At 45.5% G+C, this 19102-nt stretch overlaps 1 protein-coding gene across 1 annotated transcript in view; it reads right to left on the bottom strand.

The window, feature by feature from the left end:
* The window catches only part of HECTD4 (HECT domain E3 ubiquitin protein ligase 4), a 525771-nt gene that overhangs the window by 358889 nt on the left and 147780 nt on the right, over nucleotides 1-19102 (bottom strand). The window contains exon 20 of the mRNA XM_085880170.1: nucleotides 8619-8700. Coding sequence (XP_085736296.1) covers nucleotides 8619-8700 — 82 coding nt within the window. The remainder of the gene's footprint in view (nucleotides 1-8618; nucleotides 8701-19102) is intronic.

The raw sequence follows: 19102 nt of genomic DNA on the forward strand, positions 1-19102 counted from the left end.
AACGAGAATCGCAGCATCTTTAACTCTGCCACCTCCAGCTCCGCTTCCTGTCTTTTTGTTAGCGCCACCCCCTCCAAACCATACAACAAAGCTGGTCTCACGACCGTCTTATATACTTTACCCTTCACTCTTGCAGCTCCCCTTCTGTCAGAAATCACTCCTGCAACTCTTCCCCACCCACTCCATCCTGCCTGCACTCTCTTTTTCACTTCTCCACCACACTCTCCGTTACTTTGGACAGTTGATCCCAAGTATTTAAAACCATCCACCTTCCCCACCTCAACTCCTTGCAACCACACTATACCACCACCCTCCCTCTCATTTACGCACATGCACTCCGTCTTACTCCTACTGACTATCATTCCCCTTCTCTCCAGTGCGTACCTCCACCTCTCGAGGCTCGTCTCAGCCTGCTCCCCACTCTCTCTACAGATATTGATGTCATCCACGAACATCATAGTCCATGGAGACTCCAGTCTGATCTCGTCCGTCAACCTGTCCATCACCATTGCAAACAGGAAAGGGCTCAGAGTCGATCCTTGGTGCAATCCCACTTTAACCTTAAACCGGTCCGTCATTCCTACCGCACACCTCACCGCTGTCACACTGTCCTCGTACATATCCTGCACGATCCTCACATACTTCTCCACCACTCCCGACTTCCTCATACAATGCCACAACTCCTCTCTTTGCACCCTATCATAAGCTTTCTCTAAATCCACAAACACACAATGTAACTCCTTCTGGCCTTCCCGATACTTCTCCATCAACATTCTCAAAGCAAACATCGCATCAGTGGTGCTCTTTCCTGGCATAAACCCATATTGCTGCTCACAAATAGTCACCTCTCCTCTCAACCTAGCTTCCACTACTTTTTCCCACAACTTCATGGAGTGGCTTAACAACTTTATCCCTCTGTAATTTCCACAGCTCTGCACATCACCCTTGTTCTTGAAAATCGGAACCAGTACAATTAATCTCCACTCCTCTGGCATTCTCTCACTTTCCAAGATTTTATTAAACAATCTGGTTAACAACCCCACTGCCATCTCTCCGAAGCAAGTCCATGCCTCCACTGGTATATCATCTGGGCCAACCACCTTTCCACTTTTCATACTCTTCATAGCAGTCCTCACTTCATCCTTAATGATCCACCCCACTTCCAGATTCACTATCTCCACCTCTTCCAACCTTCTCTCTCTCTCATTTTCTTCATTCATCAGCTCCTCAAAATACTCCATCCACCTTCACAACACACTCTCCTCGCTCGTCAGCATATTCCCATTTGCGTCCTTTATCACCCTAACCTGCAGCACATCCTTCCCAGCTCGGTCCCTCTGTCTTGACAATCTGTATAAATCCTTTTCCCCTTCCTTTCTATCCAATTTCTCAGTCAGCTCGTCATATGCCTTTTTCTTAGCCTTTGCCACTTCTCTCTTTGCCTTTTGCCGCCACTCCTTGTACTCCTGCCAACTTTCTTCATCTCTGACTATCCCACTTCTTTTTTGCCAACCCCTTCTTCCTTATACCTTCCTGTACTTCCTCGTTCCACCACCAAGTCTCCTTATCTTCCTTCCTCTGTCCAGATGTCACACCAAGTACCTTCCTAGCTATCTCCCTCACCACTTCTGCTGTAGTTGCCCAATCATTCCACCCATCTTTACCACCATCCAACGCCTGTCTCACCTCCTCCCTAAATTCCACGCAACAGTCTTCCTCCTTCAGCTTCCACCATCTGGTCCTTGGTTCAGCCCTCACTCACTTCCTCAACCTCACCTCCAAAATCATCCTACAGACGACCAATCAATGCTGTCGAGCTACACTCTCCACTGCCACCACCTTACAGTCTCTAATCTCTTTCTGGTTGCATCTCCTGCTTAAGATGTAATCCACCTGTGTGCACTTTCCTCCACTCTTGAATGTCACCCTCCCATCCATCGGGGCCATACTCCATGCAGAGCGTTGGTGCTGCCTAAGCAGTCTCCTTGGCTATTGGACACAATCCTGGACGGGTCGCCACTCCGACACAGAATGTCACCCTGTGTTCCTCCTTCTTCTTGAAATACGTATTTACCACTGCCATTTCCATTCTTTTTGCAAACTCTACCACCATTTGCCTTTCCACATTTCTCTTGTTGAGACCATACCTACCCATCACCTCCTCATCCTCTTTATTCCCTTCCCCAACATGCCCATTGAAATCTGCTCCAATCACCACTCTTTCATCCTTGGATACACTCTCCACCACTTCATCGAGCTCACTCCAGAAATCTTCTTTATACTCCATCTCACACCCCATATGCGGGGCAGATGCACTGATGACATTCATCATCACCCCTTCAATTTCCAACTTCACACTCATCACTCGGTCAGACACTCTCCTCACCCCCAATACTCTCTTGACATAACCTTCCTTCAGGATTACTCCGACACCATTTCTCCTCCCATCTACATCATGGTAGAAGAGTTTGACACCTCCTCCAATGCTCCTAGCCTTACTCCCCATCCACTTGGTCTCTTGTACACACAGTATGTCCACCTTTCTTCTCTCCATCATATCAGCCAACTCTCGCCCTTTGCCAGTCATCGTCCCAACATTCAGAGTTCCAACTCTCACCTCCACACTTCTACTCTTCTCCCTCTCCCACTGCCTTCGGACTCGCCTTCCCCGTCTCCTTCTCCTCTTTCGCCCAGCAGTAGCACAATTTCCACTGGTACCCTGCTGACCACCGGTACCGGTGGCGGTCGTTGGTAACCCGGGCCTCGACCGATCCGGTATGGAAATTCGTTTTGTTGTCCGCATTATGATTTCGCATAGGTTTTTTTACGCCGGATGCCCTTCCTGACGCAACCCTGGTCGCCTCTTACGACACACAGGGATATGGTACACCTATTCTAACCGGGGCATACACCGGGCCTAGTACACTGGTACTCATTTCGCCAACCTCGGAAGGATGACAGGCTGAGTCAACCCCCTGGTGTTATACGACTTGGTATATCTAGAAATATATATATATATATATATATATATATATATATATATATATATATATATATATATATACATACATATATATATATATATATATATATATATATATATATACACATATTACATATATGCAATGTATATATATATATATATATATATATATATATATATATATATATATATATATATATATATATATATATATATATTGTTGTGGTTACCAGATTCGCAAACCACCATTCAGGTCCCTTAGGTGAGGTATCTCGGTAAGTGCATGTGTAGTTAGGCCCAAACCCGTTGTCTAGTGGGAATACATGTCATTTATGCGAGCTGCGACTCTTCAGGATAGCCGTTTTTCTTTTACTATCTTTATTTTGGACCAACCGCCATGATCACAACCACAACATCAACCACCGACCACAACCACCGCTTCACCACAACCGCCACGACCTTCACGCACACCTCACAACCGTAGCATCGCCACCGTTCTTGCCCCGCTGTGGGTACCGGTGTTGGACTCATGCAGAACGCGCGTCGAACAGCGTGTACAAAATCACGGATTTTGTGCTTCAAAAACGGATCAAAAACGACACACGCCCACTTTTTGCAGTCCAATCGGTGAGCGAGGGGCGATTTGGCCCCGCCTCCAGAACGATCGATATATGCAAATTTGTGGATCAAAAAGCCTTCACGCCCACTTTTTCTCGGGCCAATGGGGAGCGAGGTGAAAGGTCAAAGGGAGGGGGTCAAAGGCGAAGTTACGGGGGGATAAAAGGACGGTGTTCGTCAGTCAGAAAAAGGAGAACGAGAACGAAAAAGGAGAACGAGAACGAGAAGGAGTCGGAACGAGAAGGAGTCGGAACGAAAAGGAGAACGAGAACGAGAAGGAGTCGGAACGGAGGGGACGAGTGTGGAAGTCTGGAGCCCGAAGCCTGCAGTGGCTGGAGAAGCTGAAGAGAGTCGGACGAGGGGGTGCTCGCGTCGGTGCCAGGAGCTGCACGCCCGAGGGAGGCCGGCAGCGCGACCTGGCCGAGGTGGAGACGCACACCAGGGGTAATAAAGATCCTCTATACCCCGAGCATCAGCAACCCCCTCCTGTTTCCCCCCGCGCTGAGATAGTGCGACCAAGGGGGCCCCGTTCCCACCCCCTACTAGACACCGTCCACGAGGCCCGCGGGTTGCGGGGCCATCGCCGCTCCGCGTCTCATCACCAGACGGGTAGGCCCGACCCGGTCTCGGCCTCAGGCCTGCCTCATTCTTGAGGGTATTTCTTTTCCTTGGTTTTGGGTATGTGTTGTCGGCGCCGTCTGTGAAGTAGAATTGTATAAGTGTTGCCGTGTGCTCGGTAGTCGGTATTAGCTCTGCACTGTGTTTTCACTTTTATGTTTGCTTTTTGTGTAAATGGAATTGTGTTTTCTTTTTTTGTGTGCATTTGGTGGAATTGTATTTGTGTGCTTCCCGTGTGCCGCGAATAAATGTGCTTTATTGTTGAACTGTTTCCCGCTTCGCTTCGTCTTTTCCTCCATTGAATCCCCATCTTGCTTCACGTAAAGGGTTGGTAGTGGGCTGAATACGCCCGATAATTAATCGAACCGTCGAGGTCGACGATAACACCGCTCGGTTATTCTGATAGTACGGAACGGGTCGCTTAAGTGGCCCGTGTCCGAAGTCGACCTGCGGCGAGGTGCGATCGCCCGGTCTACCCTCCGCGTGGGTACTTAGGTAGTTCGAATTTGGCGAGCAACCCTATCCCACGCGGGGGCTGATTGGCTCGATCGCGGTGAGACCGAAAGGTCCACCCGTGACTGGTTCCCGGCGTTAGTCCGAGAGGGTCACGACTGGATTGTCCGTCCGGTGGGCGACGTGCCGCGATTCGAGTTACGTGGCCGTCGCACGCCGGCGGGCGCGAAAACCGCAACAATATATATACATATATATATATATATATATACATATATATATTAATTCATTGGCCCAACGGGGCTTGAACTCAGGACCTTTTTGGGTCCCAAGCCGCTGCCCTAACCACTGCGCCAACACCAGGCTCGCCAACACCATTTCCCCAGCGATGTATAACGGGATTATTCGTGAGCCGGGCTGTGCATCTTTGAGTTAGCCGTTATTCTTTTGCTATCTTTATTTAAACCGAACAACATCTCCTCACCATCATCTCCACAAACAACGCCATCTTTTCACCAACAACAACCATTTCAACCAATGAACAACATCACCTTCATCTCCACAAACGCCGCCATCTTTTCGCCAGCAACGACATCCACAAACGAACAACATCTCCACTACCAAACACGACGACTTCCTCGTTGGAGCGAAATCTGGTGATTCCTACCACGTCCGCGTTTGACGGCAAGATCGGATCAGAATGACAAAAGGGGCGGAGCCAGCCAGAGGTGAAGGTTCGAAGGTGAAAGACCAACCACCACCCCCGAATCCGATAAAAGGCCGGGCTGAAACGCCGAGAAACCAGTTGAGTTGAGTCGGCAGTTCGGAGTGGAGCTCTGGAGTCCAGTCAAGCCTGCAGTGCCATGCAGAGTTGTGGGTCGGTGGAGGCGGCAGCAAAGTCACCAGCCAGTGAAATAACGGTCTGAAGTGATCAGGCCCCGGGACGGTCCGAGAGACGCTGAGGAGTGAGCGGACTCTTAAAAGAGCATCAACTCCAAAAGAGCAAGGCCCGTTCGCTCCTCTGAAGCGTCGTCGGCCAGGCCCGATCGACCAGGCCGCACGGCAAGGCCTGGACCAACCGAGCTGCCATTATACCAGCAGCCGTGTTAACAACACGACATAAGGAGGGTCGCCGACCGAAAGACCCATCGAGTCGTCTCCAGGGCGACAAGGTAATCTGCACGGCCTCGTGGAGCTACTTCGGTCGTCCAAGCTCCGAGGAACATTAAAGGTCTACGGGCCCTGTTCTCCCTTTTCTTTTCTGGGGTTTTTTTGCATGGAAGTCTGTGGCACCTTGTCCGATAAGTAGTATAGAGAATTGTTATAAGTGCATGTAAATGATAATAGACAACGGCTGTAGGTCTTTTTGTTCGTGTCTTGTCCCTTACCCCATTCATTGCATACGTGCCTGCATTGGAAATAAATGTCCGCATTGTTTGAATATTCACCTGCTCGTTGCGTCCCTTCCTCCATTGAACTGCCATAATTGCGTTCAGAATAAACAGCTGGTTATTAATAGCCAATAAGATAATCGGGTCCAACGGGGCTTGGAGATAATAAACCACTCGGCAATCGCAAATTGAGCGAGCTGCTTAAAGCGGCTCATCTCCGTACGGGTCCCGTTGAGGTACAACCTCTCAGTCGTCTGTCCACGTGAATAATTAGGTAAATCGACAATTCGGCGATCAACCCTGTAGCGCAGGCAGAGCGTTGACAAGGTTGTGGTGTGGTTAAAAACACACCCGTAACTGGATTTCGGCGTTGATCCGAAAGCTGCGACTGGATTGCCACGGTCGGTGGGCGCGTGCGGCCGCAAATTAGCTGAAAGCGGTCGCCCGCATGCCGGAGTGGCGAGAATCCACAACAATATATATATATATATATATATATATATATATATATATATATATATATATATATATATATATATATATATATATATTGACTGATGTACACAGAAGATCATGGCTACACACCCTCTTCTGCATGGAGATCCACACTGGGAATCAGGTGACATCTCCTCCATCACTTTCTACACATTGAATAACCTTTTTAAACACACACACACACACACACACACACACACACACACACACACACACACACACACACACACACACACACACACACACAGGAGGTTTCGAGGCAGAACAGAAGGGATGTAAAAAAAAGGATGCTATTGAACAATATACCACCAACAATGAAACGAGGCCATACTCGAAAACCGTAAAACCAGAGGAAGCAAATTGTCAACAGCCTGGATTGACTAAAAAAAAGCTTTTGATAATGTTCCACATTCATGGATGATACAATACATGCAATTATACAAGATCAACCACCAAATAATCAAACTGATTGTGAGAAAGCAATGCAGCTTTGGAATACCACATTGATAGTGCAAAACTAGGAAGGATAAATTGAAACTTCACAGGAGTGAAGATACATCGTGGGATCTTCCAGGGTGATAGCTTTTCACCCCTCCTGTTTTACCTGGCCCTGGACCCACTGAGCAACCCCATTAATGAGCAAGGACATGGATACACCCTCACGTCCAATAAGAGAACTTCCAAAGAGACAGGAAAGGTGACATCAACTTTACATGGATGATGTAAAACTCTTTGCACCAAATGAGGAAAAATTTGTGGAACAACTGACATTAGTGAAAGGGTACTCCGATGACATTCAAAAGGAACTGGGCCGAGATAAGTGTGCCAAGTTCACATTCGTACAAGGTAAATCAACAAAAATGGACAACATAAAAATCGACCGAGATACAATAATGCAGGTTCTAGACAACAAAGCATCATACAAATACGTTGAAGTAGAAGAGGGCCACCAAATATGTCACAAATAAATGCACAAAACAATTACCAAAGAATACTTACATCGAATGAGGCTGATCCTGAAAACACATCTCACCCCAAGAAATAAAATCAAAGCCATCAACCAACTCGCAATACTTTTGTTCCAATACAGCTGCAGAATAATAAACTGGCCACAAATGTAAATCAACAAACTAGACACACATATTAGACACACACAAACTAGACACTATTAGACAAACTAGACACACACACACATAAACACAAACAAACTAGACACACACATACACAAACAGATATCAAAACACAGAAACTCCTCACCATCCATAAAATGTTCTACCAAAATCACTACATCCTGAGAATGTACCTGCCGAGACGAGGAGATAGCGGCCTGATGGAACTCAACCAAGTCCACAGAATGACATCTGTTGCACTGGTTGAGCATGTGAAAAACAAATCAACAGACAACAGAATCCAATTTCTATGCAAACATGAAGACATCAAGTCAGAGAAGGTATTCCAAACCCATCTTGCAAATTTTTTTCCAAAGACAGGTGTAAGTGGAAGATGTCACACATGAAACAAAACAGCAAAGAATATAGCCCCAGTGATTGCAAAAAAGATGAAAGAAAAATAGAAAGCAAAATATCAACAGATATATACCGACAACTGGGAGAATGGTAAGAGCAGGAATATTCATTTTTTAAAAGAGAGTTGGACAGATTGGGCATCGACAAAGAAGGCTCATTGGAATGGCTAAGAAGAGGTCTGCTCAACTGGGATGGAAAACAAATCATTATTAATGCCCAAGACTAGGGACACCACATGAATGGCTTGAAGAAAATGGAAGGACTGAGTAAATTGGACAAGTGTAGGTTCTGTAAGGTAGAAACAGAAAGCATGAGCCACCACCTATTATATTGGGATGTAAAAAAAACTCATGTCAGAACAGCTATTCACACAGAGGCACAACAGAGTTTGTAGAATAATCCACTGGTACATCTGCAAAAACGTCAATATCCCAGTCCCAGAAAACTCATGGAAACATGAATCAAAATCTGGGCACTCCTTTTTCCCCCCCTTTCTATCCCTACAGTCTTCAAAAAAAAAACACGCACAGATACCTTTGTAAGCTCCTCTGCCATCCTCTTCTTTTTCTCCAAGTTGCTGATGTCAAAACCAAGGAGTCCAACTTCATCAGACTCACTGAAGGAAAAATAAATCTGATTAACAACACAAATGTTATGAGATCCTTATCGGTAGGCATGGGACTGCAACATCATTTTCCAACACACAATGTTCCATTCCAATAACAACTCTGTCTCCAGGGTCCGTTGAAATGCTGATGTACCCCTCTACATCTGCTTGTAGGTACCTATCCAATTCCAGTGTAAACCTGTCTCCTGTTTCTGCTGCCACTACCTGTTCCAGGGAGATGAGTATATGCATTGTAAGACTCTGAGTCTTGTGCCTTACTGCTGTACTAAGTCTCTTAACTCGTCGGCTGTTGCCTCTGGCCCTGTCAGTCCTTGTTGTTCCACTCAAAACGCCATTATTTTGAAACCACATCCAAACTGAATGTTGATCATTTACATGACAACAGAGATTATCAGGGGTTGCAAACTGTGCTGGGTGAGTCAAACCAACGACACAAATCACATTTATGGGTTAAAGCAGAGAGGAGTATTTTCAACAGACCAGCATGTGATGTTGTAAATGAGGTGGCCGTCCTTCCTGAAAGGAATGCAGGACTTGTATATAAATTAAAATCACACGACATATAATTTGGTGTATGTGCTTGTTTGACTTGTATGCACTCCGAAACCGCGAGACGGAAGGAGTTTAAATTTGGCAGTTGTACTTGGGGTGTGCCCAGGAAGGTTTTAGAAATTAAAACATTCAAAGTCTGGAGGGGGGAGGACACAAATTCTCCATGTAAATGTGTATATGTTGCTCCAGATGGGAGAGTGGATAACAAGTCCAAGCGGTTTGCAGTACACCCGGACCCCGACATACGCAGTTCAAACATTCGCGGGTTCCATGTATTTGTGTCGATAATTTGCGACATGCTCCTACATCCGTGGTAAATTGTCCAACGTATTCATGGTTTTCGTGGCAATTTCTTGTTTTTTCACGAGCCGCGAGCATAACGGTTCTAAAACATATCTTCCACAAGCCACACACAAAGCAGCTGGATGTACGCACAATACAATATTGTACGTACACAAAAAAACATCTCTTCCACAAGCCGCGAACATGACCTGCTTCCTGTACGTGTATTGTAGCTTCGTGGGATAAACATCGTTTCACGGGACGTCTCACCATGCACATTTCAAGTATACAGTAATCTATGTACTGCATTGTAGCTTTGCGGCATAAACATAGTTTCGCGGGATGTCTCAGCAGTGTAACACGTCATTCCCCACGATGTCATCCTCCGTGAGTTACAGAATGAAAACACTAACAGCATCCATTGATGTATCCAGTAATTACCAGGTCGCCACATTGGACATTCCACAATGGAAATATTCAACGCATCTTAGTGTAAATAACCACCTTGCTATGAACAGCACCATCTGAACTGTTACATTTTTAAAATGCTCAGCATAATCTGCCTGTAGATAGGAAAAACATCATGTCCTGTGAGTTAAGTAATGGAAACATTCAGCATATCTATTAGTATAATTTGCAGCGAGCTACATATGGACTAATTACACAATAACATCACTCACCACATCTATTATCAACTACTGAATACAGTATCACCCATAAAAATCCCCCACAAACAATGCGCAGACTACTCACTGCGTCCTGGATCATCATCATTCTCGTCCCGTTGCTCTAACCTGTGTATTGCCTCTCGCTCCATTCATTCTTTGAAAATTGCTCCCAAGGATCGAGGAAAACGCTCAGAATGGTATGCCTCTAAGCAGACCACAGATAGGGGAGAAGGAGAAGCTCCAGCACAACCATCTCTCTGGCATGGGTGGTGCAACTGCGAGCACAGCGGGTACAATCTGCACCTCCAGCCTGTTTACAGCGAGCAGTTGGTGGTTCCACCGCTTCAAGGCATGATATAATTCCTGCAACATCAAGCTTGTAGAGGAGCGTGCCTCTACGGACTACGACGCGGCCAAAGTATTCCCTGCAGAACTCGCGAGCCTCATTGAGGAGAAGGGGTACCTGCCGAAGCAGGTCTTTAATGCTGATAAGACTGGCTTGTTTTGGAAAAAGATGCTGACCAGAACATTCATCTCACAGCACGAGGGCAAAGCGGCTACCAGCTTCAAGGCCGCAAAGGACTGAGTATCCCTTCTCCTGTGCTCAGGGACTTCATGGTAAAGCCCATGATACTCTACCGTTCTCTGAACCCACATGTGCTGAAGAACAAAAACAAGCAGATGCTGCCTGCACACTGGAGGGTGAACAGGAAGGTGTGGGTGACGTCTGAACTTTTTATGAACTGGTTTCATAACTGTTTCTTTCCTCAGGTCGAGAGTTACCTGGCAGGAAAGCACCTTTTGTTCCAGGTACTCTGGCTGCTTGATAACACTCCTGGTCATGCCACGGACCTGAACAATGCTCACCCGAAAGTTGAGGTCATGTTACTGCTGCCGAACATCACCTCCCTCATTCAGCCACTCAACCAGAGGGTACTATCCACTTTCAAGACCTATTACACCCAGCGCATCTCATCTTCATCGTCGTCATCATCATCTTCATCATTTTGCAAAGTTATGTGTGCTGTGTTTGTTTAATAAAAAATTGAAACGGTACATGATGTTGTATTTTTTGTTTCGCGGTCTGGTATGGTATGGTATCAGGTCAGGTATGGGAGCATGTGCCAGAACAGCGCGTCGCTGCGTCCACTTTCCGCCGGTACTCCAGGGGCCTCCGTCTGGCCATCCCCCAGGCAGATGCCAGGCCCATCCCCATCTCCTTGAGATGATGGTCAACCTGCTGCAACCATGAGGCACGTGGTCGGCCCACTGGCCTCCTCCACTCATGAGACTCCCTCGCTGAGAGAATCTGGTGAGCAGAATCAGCGTCAGGAAAACGAGCCACATGTCCATACAGCCGCAACTGATGCTCACGGACTATGCAGGTAACAAATCTCATCCGAGTCTCTCTCAGCAACCGCTCGTTGGACACAAAATCCGACCAGCGATAGCCAAGGATTCTCCGAAGAGACCTGGTACCAAAGGAATTAAGTCTCCGTCTCAGATCCTTGGTCAAAGTCCAAGTCTCGCACCCATAGAGCAAGTGGTATGCACCCATCGCGCCCTTCTTTGGTATGGTATGGTTAAGAGACTTTAACATGCATTCCTTAATAAATTGGAAATGGCACCTGGTGTTGTTGTTTTTATTTTTGTCAGCATCTTAAATGAAACTGTAATCATGCATTCGTGGTCAAAAACATTTTGAACTTTAAAAACTTTCCCCTTTGAACCAGGAACCGCCGTGAACCAATAACGTTATCCGCCTTTTCCCCATTGTACCAATTCCCCAACTTTAGTGGTGTCGCCATTTGCGGAATTTTTCATGAACCAGGAACTGCCATGAACTGATAACGTTATCGCCCTTGTCTCCAATGCAACAATGACAAAACACTCGTGGATTCTTTCCCCACACTCGAGGATTTTACCCCGACATTTGCGGATTTTTCGCAGATCGGGAAATCCCCAGAACCTATTCCCCCATTTCCCATTGAAACAATGCCCCCACATTCGTGGGGTTTTCCCGGAACATATCCCTCGCAAATGTCAGGGTCCTGGTGTCATGTAATAGTATCTCTTTATGAATATCTTAAAGAATCATAAACTACTTGGCCAATTTACTTGTAAACTCTGTATTTTATGCACGCTTAAAGCATTGGAAGAAATAAGTTAAAAAGGGATGGATGTACTTTGGAAGTACCAAGGTCTTTGCTCTAGTAATTATTAATAGGGTTTGACACCTTCTGCTTGAGCACCAGCACCCAGAGCAGTCATGCTTTACCCCAAAGAGGTCAACAATTGACCGTATCCTTGGTCTTCGAGTCCTCACCTCATGCAGCCAAGAGTTTTGGCAGTGGTTGCTTGCAGCCAACGTAGATCTCTGCAAAGCCTTCAATTCAGTGAAACGGGATGCCCTCTGGGGGATTCTTGGTCTTGGTGGGGTGCCACTAAAACTGATCAATCTGATGTCTGAACTATACTCCAGTACGGAGAGTGCTGTGAGATGTGGTGATACCATCTCTGACTGATTTACAGTTTTTACTGGAGTTTGTCAGGGGTGTGTACTGGTCCCCACATTTTGCAGCACTTGTATGCACTGGATTCTGGGGAGGATGTCGGAGAGATCAAACTGCGGTGCATCATTTGAGAAAGTCAAGATCTCTGAGCTTGATATCGCAGAAAATGCAATCATCTTTGTGGAGAATCTGGATATCCTTTTGGGGGCCCACAAGCTGCTGAATGAGGAGTCCGAGTCGCTGGAATTACAGATTTCCTTGGTCAAAACTAAGATCCAGGTTTTCAATGACATCTTGGATGCTGCTATCTTGTCTGGACCTATTTGTGGTGAGGATGTTGAGGTCACGGAGAAATTCACTTACCTTAGCAATGATATTCATGTCTCCAGCTGGCTGTGAGCCAGAGGTCAATAGACATCTGGGTCAGGCCTGGGTAGTCATGCATTCACTGGATCATGGTGTGTGGTGCTGTCAGTATCTGTGCAGGAGAACGAAAATCCGAGTCTTCAGGTCCTTGGTCATTCCAGTCTTGCTCTACGGATGTGAGACTTGCACTCTGACCAGGGAATCTGACAAAGGACTTAATTCCTTTGGTACCAGGTCTCTTCGGAGAATCCTTGGTGATCATTGCTCAGTCTTAGTGTCCAACGAGCAGTTGCTGAAAGAGACTCAAATGAGATTCGTTACCTGCCTAGTCCGTGAGCATCAGTTGTGGCTGTATGGACATGTGGCTCATTTTCCTGATGCTGATCCTGCTCACCAGATTCTCTCAGCGATGGAGCCTCATGAGTGGAGGAGGCCAATGGACTGACCACATTCCTCGTGGTTGCAGCAGATTGATTAGCATTTCAAGTAGATGGGGATGGGCCAGGCATCTGCCTGGGAGAGGGCCAGACAGAGGCCCCTGGAGTACTGGCGGAAAGTGGATGCAGCGATCGGCTGTTCTGGCGCATGCTCCCATACCTGACCTGACCTGTGGTGAATTATCATAAGAAGTGATGAATTATCATAAGAAGTGATGAATTATCATAAGAAGTGGAGAATTATCACAAGTGATGATTAATTATCATCAGAAGTGATGAATCTCACACTCTCACTATGTCTCTCCGAAAGGACCAGTTAGAACCCCACCCCTCCCCCCCTCCAAAGCGAGTTGCAGACTGGGAATCCTCCGTCGTGCAAAGTCCTTCTTTGGCCCACCTGAGCTCCTGACCACATACAAAGCTTTCGTCACCAGTCTGATGGAGTACTGCTCTCCACTCTGGGCTGGTGTTCCTGCCTCTCACCTTTCTCGGCTTCACACTGTGGAAACCAAGGCATTTAGGATCATTGGTATCTCCCGCAATGAGGCTGAGTCTTTGGGCCTCTCAATCTATCACCGCAGGAAGGTCGATGATCTTTCTGTCTTCTACTATCTCCTCTCTGGTCTCGCCGCCCCTGCTCTGTCTGCAATATGTCCCCACCAGTGGTGAATTATAAGAAGTGATGAATTATTATATGAAGTGGTGAATCATCATAAGAAGTGATACATTATCACAAGAAGTGATGAATTATCATAAGAAGTGATGAGTTATCATAAGAAGTGGTAAATTCTCATAAAAAGTGATGAATTATCATAAGAAGTGATGAGTTATCAGAAGTGATGAATTATCATCAGAAGTGATGAATTATCATAAGAAGTGATGAATTATCATAAGAAGTGGTGAATTATCATAAGAAGTGATGAATTATCATAAGAAGTGGTGAATTATCATAAGAAGTGGTAAATAATTATCATAAGAAGTGATGAATTATCATAAGAAGTGATGAATTATCATAAGAAGTGGTGAATTATCATAATAAGTGGTGAATAATTATCATAAGAAGTGATGAATTATCATAAGAAGTGATGAATTATCATAAGAAGTGATGAATTATCATAAAAAGTGATTAGTTATCATAAGAAGTGATGAGTTATCATAAGAAGTAATGAGTTATCATAAGAAGTGGTGAATTATCATAAGAAGTGGTGAATAATTATTATAAGAAGTGATGAATTATCATAAGAAGTGATGAATTATCATAAGAAGTGATGAGTTATCATAAGAAGTGATGAATTATCATAAAAAGTGATTAGTTATCATAAGAAGTGATGAATTATCAGAAGTGATGAATTATCATCAGAAGTGAAGAGTTATCAAAAGAAGTGATGAATTATCATTAGAAGTGAAGAGTTATCATAAGAAGTGATGAATCATCATAAGAAGTGATGAATTATCATAAGAAGTAATGAATTATCATAAGAAGTGATGAATTATCAAAAGAAGTGATGAATTATAATTATCATAAGAAGTGAGGAATTCTCCTAAGAAGTGGTGAATCTCCAGAGGAAGTGGTGAATTATCATAAGAAGTGGAGAATTATCATAAGAAGTGGTGAATTATCATAAGAAGTGATGAGTTATCAAAAGAAGTGATGAATTATCATAAGAAGTGATGAATTATCATAAGAAGTAGTGAATTATCATAAGAAGTGATGAATTATCACAAGAAGTGATGAATTATCATAAGTGATGAATAATCATAAGAAGTGATGAATTATCATCAGAAGTGATGAGTTATCATAAGAAGTGATGAATTATCATAAGAAGTGGTGAATCATCATAAGAAGTGATGAATTATAAATATCATAAGAAGTGATGAATTATCATAAGAAGTGGTAAATTATCATAAGAAGTGAAGAACTCTCCTCAGAAGTGGTGAATTTCCAGAGGAAGTGGTGAATTATCATAAGAAGTGGGTGAATTACCTGACCTGATAATGCACTCCTGCACCACTTGGCAGGCAGGTTAATTTGAAAACTGGAGGTCATCACTTAAGTATAAAAAAAACTTTTCAAGAAAACAGAGAGGGAGAGAGAGAGAGAGAGACAGAGAGAGAGAGAGAGAGAGAGAGAGAGAGAGAGAGAGCGAGAGCGAGAGACAGAGCGAGAGCGAGAGCGAGAGACAGAGCGAGAGCGAGAGACAGAGCGAGAGACAGAGCGAGAGACAGAGCGAGAGACAGAGCGAGAGACAGAGCGAGAGACAGAGCGAGAGACAGAGCGAGAGACAGAGCGAGAGACAGAGCGAGAGACAGAGCGAGAGACAGAGCGAGAGACAGAGCGAGAGACAGAGCGAGAGACAGAGCGAGAGACAGAGCGAGAGACCGAGCGAGAGATCGAGCGAGAGATCGAGCGAGAGATAGAGCGAGAGATAGAGCGAGAGAGTGAGAGAGAGGGAGTGAGAGAGAGAGTGAGAGATAGAGTGAGAGTGAGAGATGGAGTGAGAGATGGTGTGAGAGATGGAGTGAGAGATGGAGTGAGAGATGGAGTGAGAGATGGAGTGAGAGATGGAGTGAGAGATGGAGTGAGAGATGGAGTGAGAGATAGAGTGAGAGATAGAGTGAGAGATAGAGTGAGAGATAGAGTGAGAGATAGAGTGAGAGATAGAGTGAGAGATAGAGTGAGAGATAGAGTGAGAGATAGAGTGAGAGATAGAGTGAGAGATAGAGTGAGAGAGATAGAGTGAGAGAGAGAGAGTGAGAGAGAGAGAGAGAGAGAGAGTGAGAGAGAGAGAGAGTGAGAGAGAGATAGAGTGAGAGATAGAGCGAGAGATAGAGTGAGAGATAGAGTAAGAGAGTGAGAGAGAGAGAGAGTGAGAGATAGAGTGAGAGAGAGAGAGTGAGAGATAGAGAGTGAGAGAGAGTGAGAGATAGAGTGAGAGATAGAGTGGGAGAGTGAGAGCGAGAGTGAGAGAGAGAGAGAGAGAGAGAGAGAGAGAGAGAGAGAGAGAGAGAGAGAGAGAGAGAGAGAGAGATAGAGTGAGAGATAGAGTGAGAGATAGAGTGAGAGATCGCGTGAGAGATCGAGTGAGAGAGAGATAGAGTGAGAGAGAGATAGAGTGAGAGATCATGTGAGAGATGGAGCGAGAGATAGAGCGAGAGATAGAGCGAGACACAGAGATAGAGATAGAGACAGAGACAGAGAGATGGAGAGGGAGAGGGAGAGGAAGAGTGAGAGAGAGAGAGAGAGAGATAGAGTGAGAGATAGAGTGAGAGATAGAGTGAGAGATAGAGTGAGAGATAGAGTGAGAGAGTGAGAGAGAGAGAGAGAGCAGAGTGAGAGACAGAGTGAGAGAGAGGGAGAGATAGAGTGAGATAGAGTGAGAGATAGAGTGAGAGATAGAGTGAGAGATAGAGTGAGAGATAGAGTGAGAGATAGAGTGGGAGAGTGAGAGAGAGAGAGCGAGAGAGAGAGAGAGAGAGAGAGAGAGAGAGAGAGTGAGAGAGAGAGAGAGAGAGAGAGAGAGAGAGAGAGAGAGAGAGATACAGTGAGAGATACAGTGAGAGATACAGTGAGAGATACAGTGAGAGATCGAGTGAGAGACAGAGTGAGAGTGAGAGTGAGAGAGAGTGAGAGAGAGTGAGAGAGAGATAGAGTGAGAGATAGAGCAAGAGATAGAGTGAGAGATAGAGTGAGAGATAGAGTGAGAGATAGAGTGAGAGATAGAGTGAGAGATAGAGTGAGAGAGATAGAGTGAGAGAGATAGAGTGAGAGATTGAGTGAGAGCTGGAGTGAGAGAGTGAGAGAGAGAGAGTGAGAGAGTGAGAGATAGAATGAGAGAGTGAGAGAGAGCGAGTGAGAGATAGAGTGAGAGATAGAGTGAGAGAGAGTGAGATAGAGTGACAGATAGAGTGAGAGAGTGAGAGAGAGCGAGTGAGAGAGCGAGTGAGAGAGAGAGATAGAGTGAGAGATAGAGTGAGAGATAGAGTGAGAGATAGAGTGAGAGAGTGAGAGAGAGCGAGTGAGAGAGCGAGTGAGAGAGAGATAGAGTGAGAGATAGAGTGAGAGATAGAGTGAGAGATTAGTGAGAGATTGAGTGAGAGATTGAGTGAGAGATTGAGTGAGAGATAGAGTGAGAGATAGAGTGAGAGATAGAGTGAGAGATAGAGTGAGAGATAGAGTGAGAGATAGAGTGAGAGATAGAGTGAGAGATAGAGTGAGAGAGAGAGAGAGAGTGAGAGATGGAATGAGAGAGTGAGAGAGAGCGAGTGAGAGAGCGAGTGAGAGAGAGATAGAGTGAGAGATAGAGTGAGAGATTTAGTGAGAGATTGAGTGAGAGATTGAGTGAGAGATTGAGTGAGAGATTGAGTGAGAGATTGAGTGAGAGATTGAGTGAGAGATAGAGTGAGAGATAGAGTGAGAGATAGAGTGAGAGATAGAGTGAGAGAGTGAGAGAGATAGAGATAGAGATAGAGATAGAGATGGAGTGATGGAGTGATGGAGAGAGAGAGAGAGAGAGAGAGAGAGAGAGAGAGAGAGAGAGAGAGAGAGAGAGAGAGAGAGAGAGAGAGAGAGAGAGAGAGATAGAGATAGAGATAGAGATAGAGATAGAGATAGAGATAGAGAGAGAGAGAGAGAGAGAGAGAGAGATAGAGAGAGAGATAGAGAGAGAGATGGAGTGAGAGATAGAGTGAGAGATAGAGTGAGAGATAGAGTGAGAGATAGAGTGAGAGATAGAGTGAGAGATAGAGTGAGAGAGTGAGAGAGAGAGAGTGAGAGAGTGAGAGATAGAGTGGGAGAGTGAGAGAGTGAAAGAGTGAGTGAGAGATAGAGTGAGAGATCCAGTGAGAGATAGAGTGAGAGCGAGAGTGAGAGAGAGAGTGAGAGAGAGATAGAGTGAGAGAGAGTGAGAGAGAGATAGAGTGAGAGAGAGTGAGAGAGAGATAGAGTGAGAGATAGAGTGAGAGATAGAGTGAGAGATAGAGTGAGAGATAGAGTGAGAGATAGAGTGAGAGATAGAGTGAGAGATACAGGGAGAGAGAGACAGAGCGAGAGATAGGGCGAGAGATAGAGTGAGAGATAGAGTGAGAGATCGAGTGAGAGATCGAGTGAGAGATCGAGTGAGAGATCGAGTGAGAGACCGAGTGAGAGACAGAGTGAGAGACAGAGTGAGAGACAGAGTGAGAGACAGAGTGAGAGATAGAGTGAGAGATAGAGTGAGAGATCGAGTGAGAGATTGAGTGAGAGATCGAGTGAGAGACAGAGTGAGAGACAGAGTGAGAGATAGAGTGAGAGATAGAGTGAGAGATAGAGTGAGAGAGTGAGAGAGAGAGTGAGAGAGTGAGAGATAGAGTGAGAGAGAGATAGAGCGAGAGATAGAGCGAGAGATAGAGCGAGAGATCGAGCGAGAGATCGAGCGAGAGATCAAGCGAGAGATAGAGCGAGAGATAGAGTAAGAGAGTGAGAGAGAGGGAGTGAGAGAGAGAGAGAGAGAGAGAGAGAGAGAGAGAGAGAGAGAGAGATAGAGTGAGAGATCGAGTGAGAGATCGAGTGAGAGACAGAGTGAGAGACAGAGTG

Source organism: Eptatretus burgeri, chromosome 4 (assembly GCF_056783735.1).
Source record: "Eptatretus burgeri isolate ZD-2024b chromosome 4, Ebu_testis_v1, whole genome shotgun sequence".
NCBI lineage: Eukaryota > Metazoa > Chordata > Myxini > Myxiniformes > Myxinidae > Eptatretus > Eptatretus burgeri.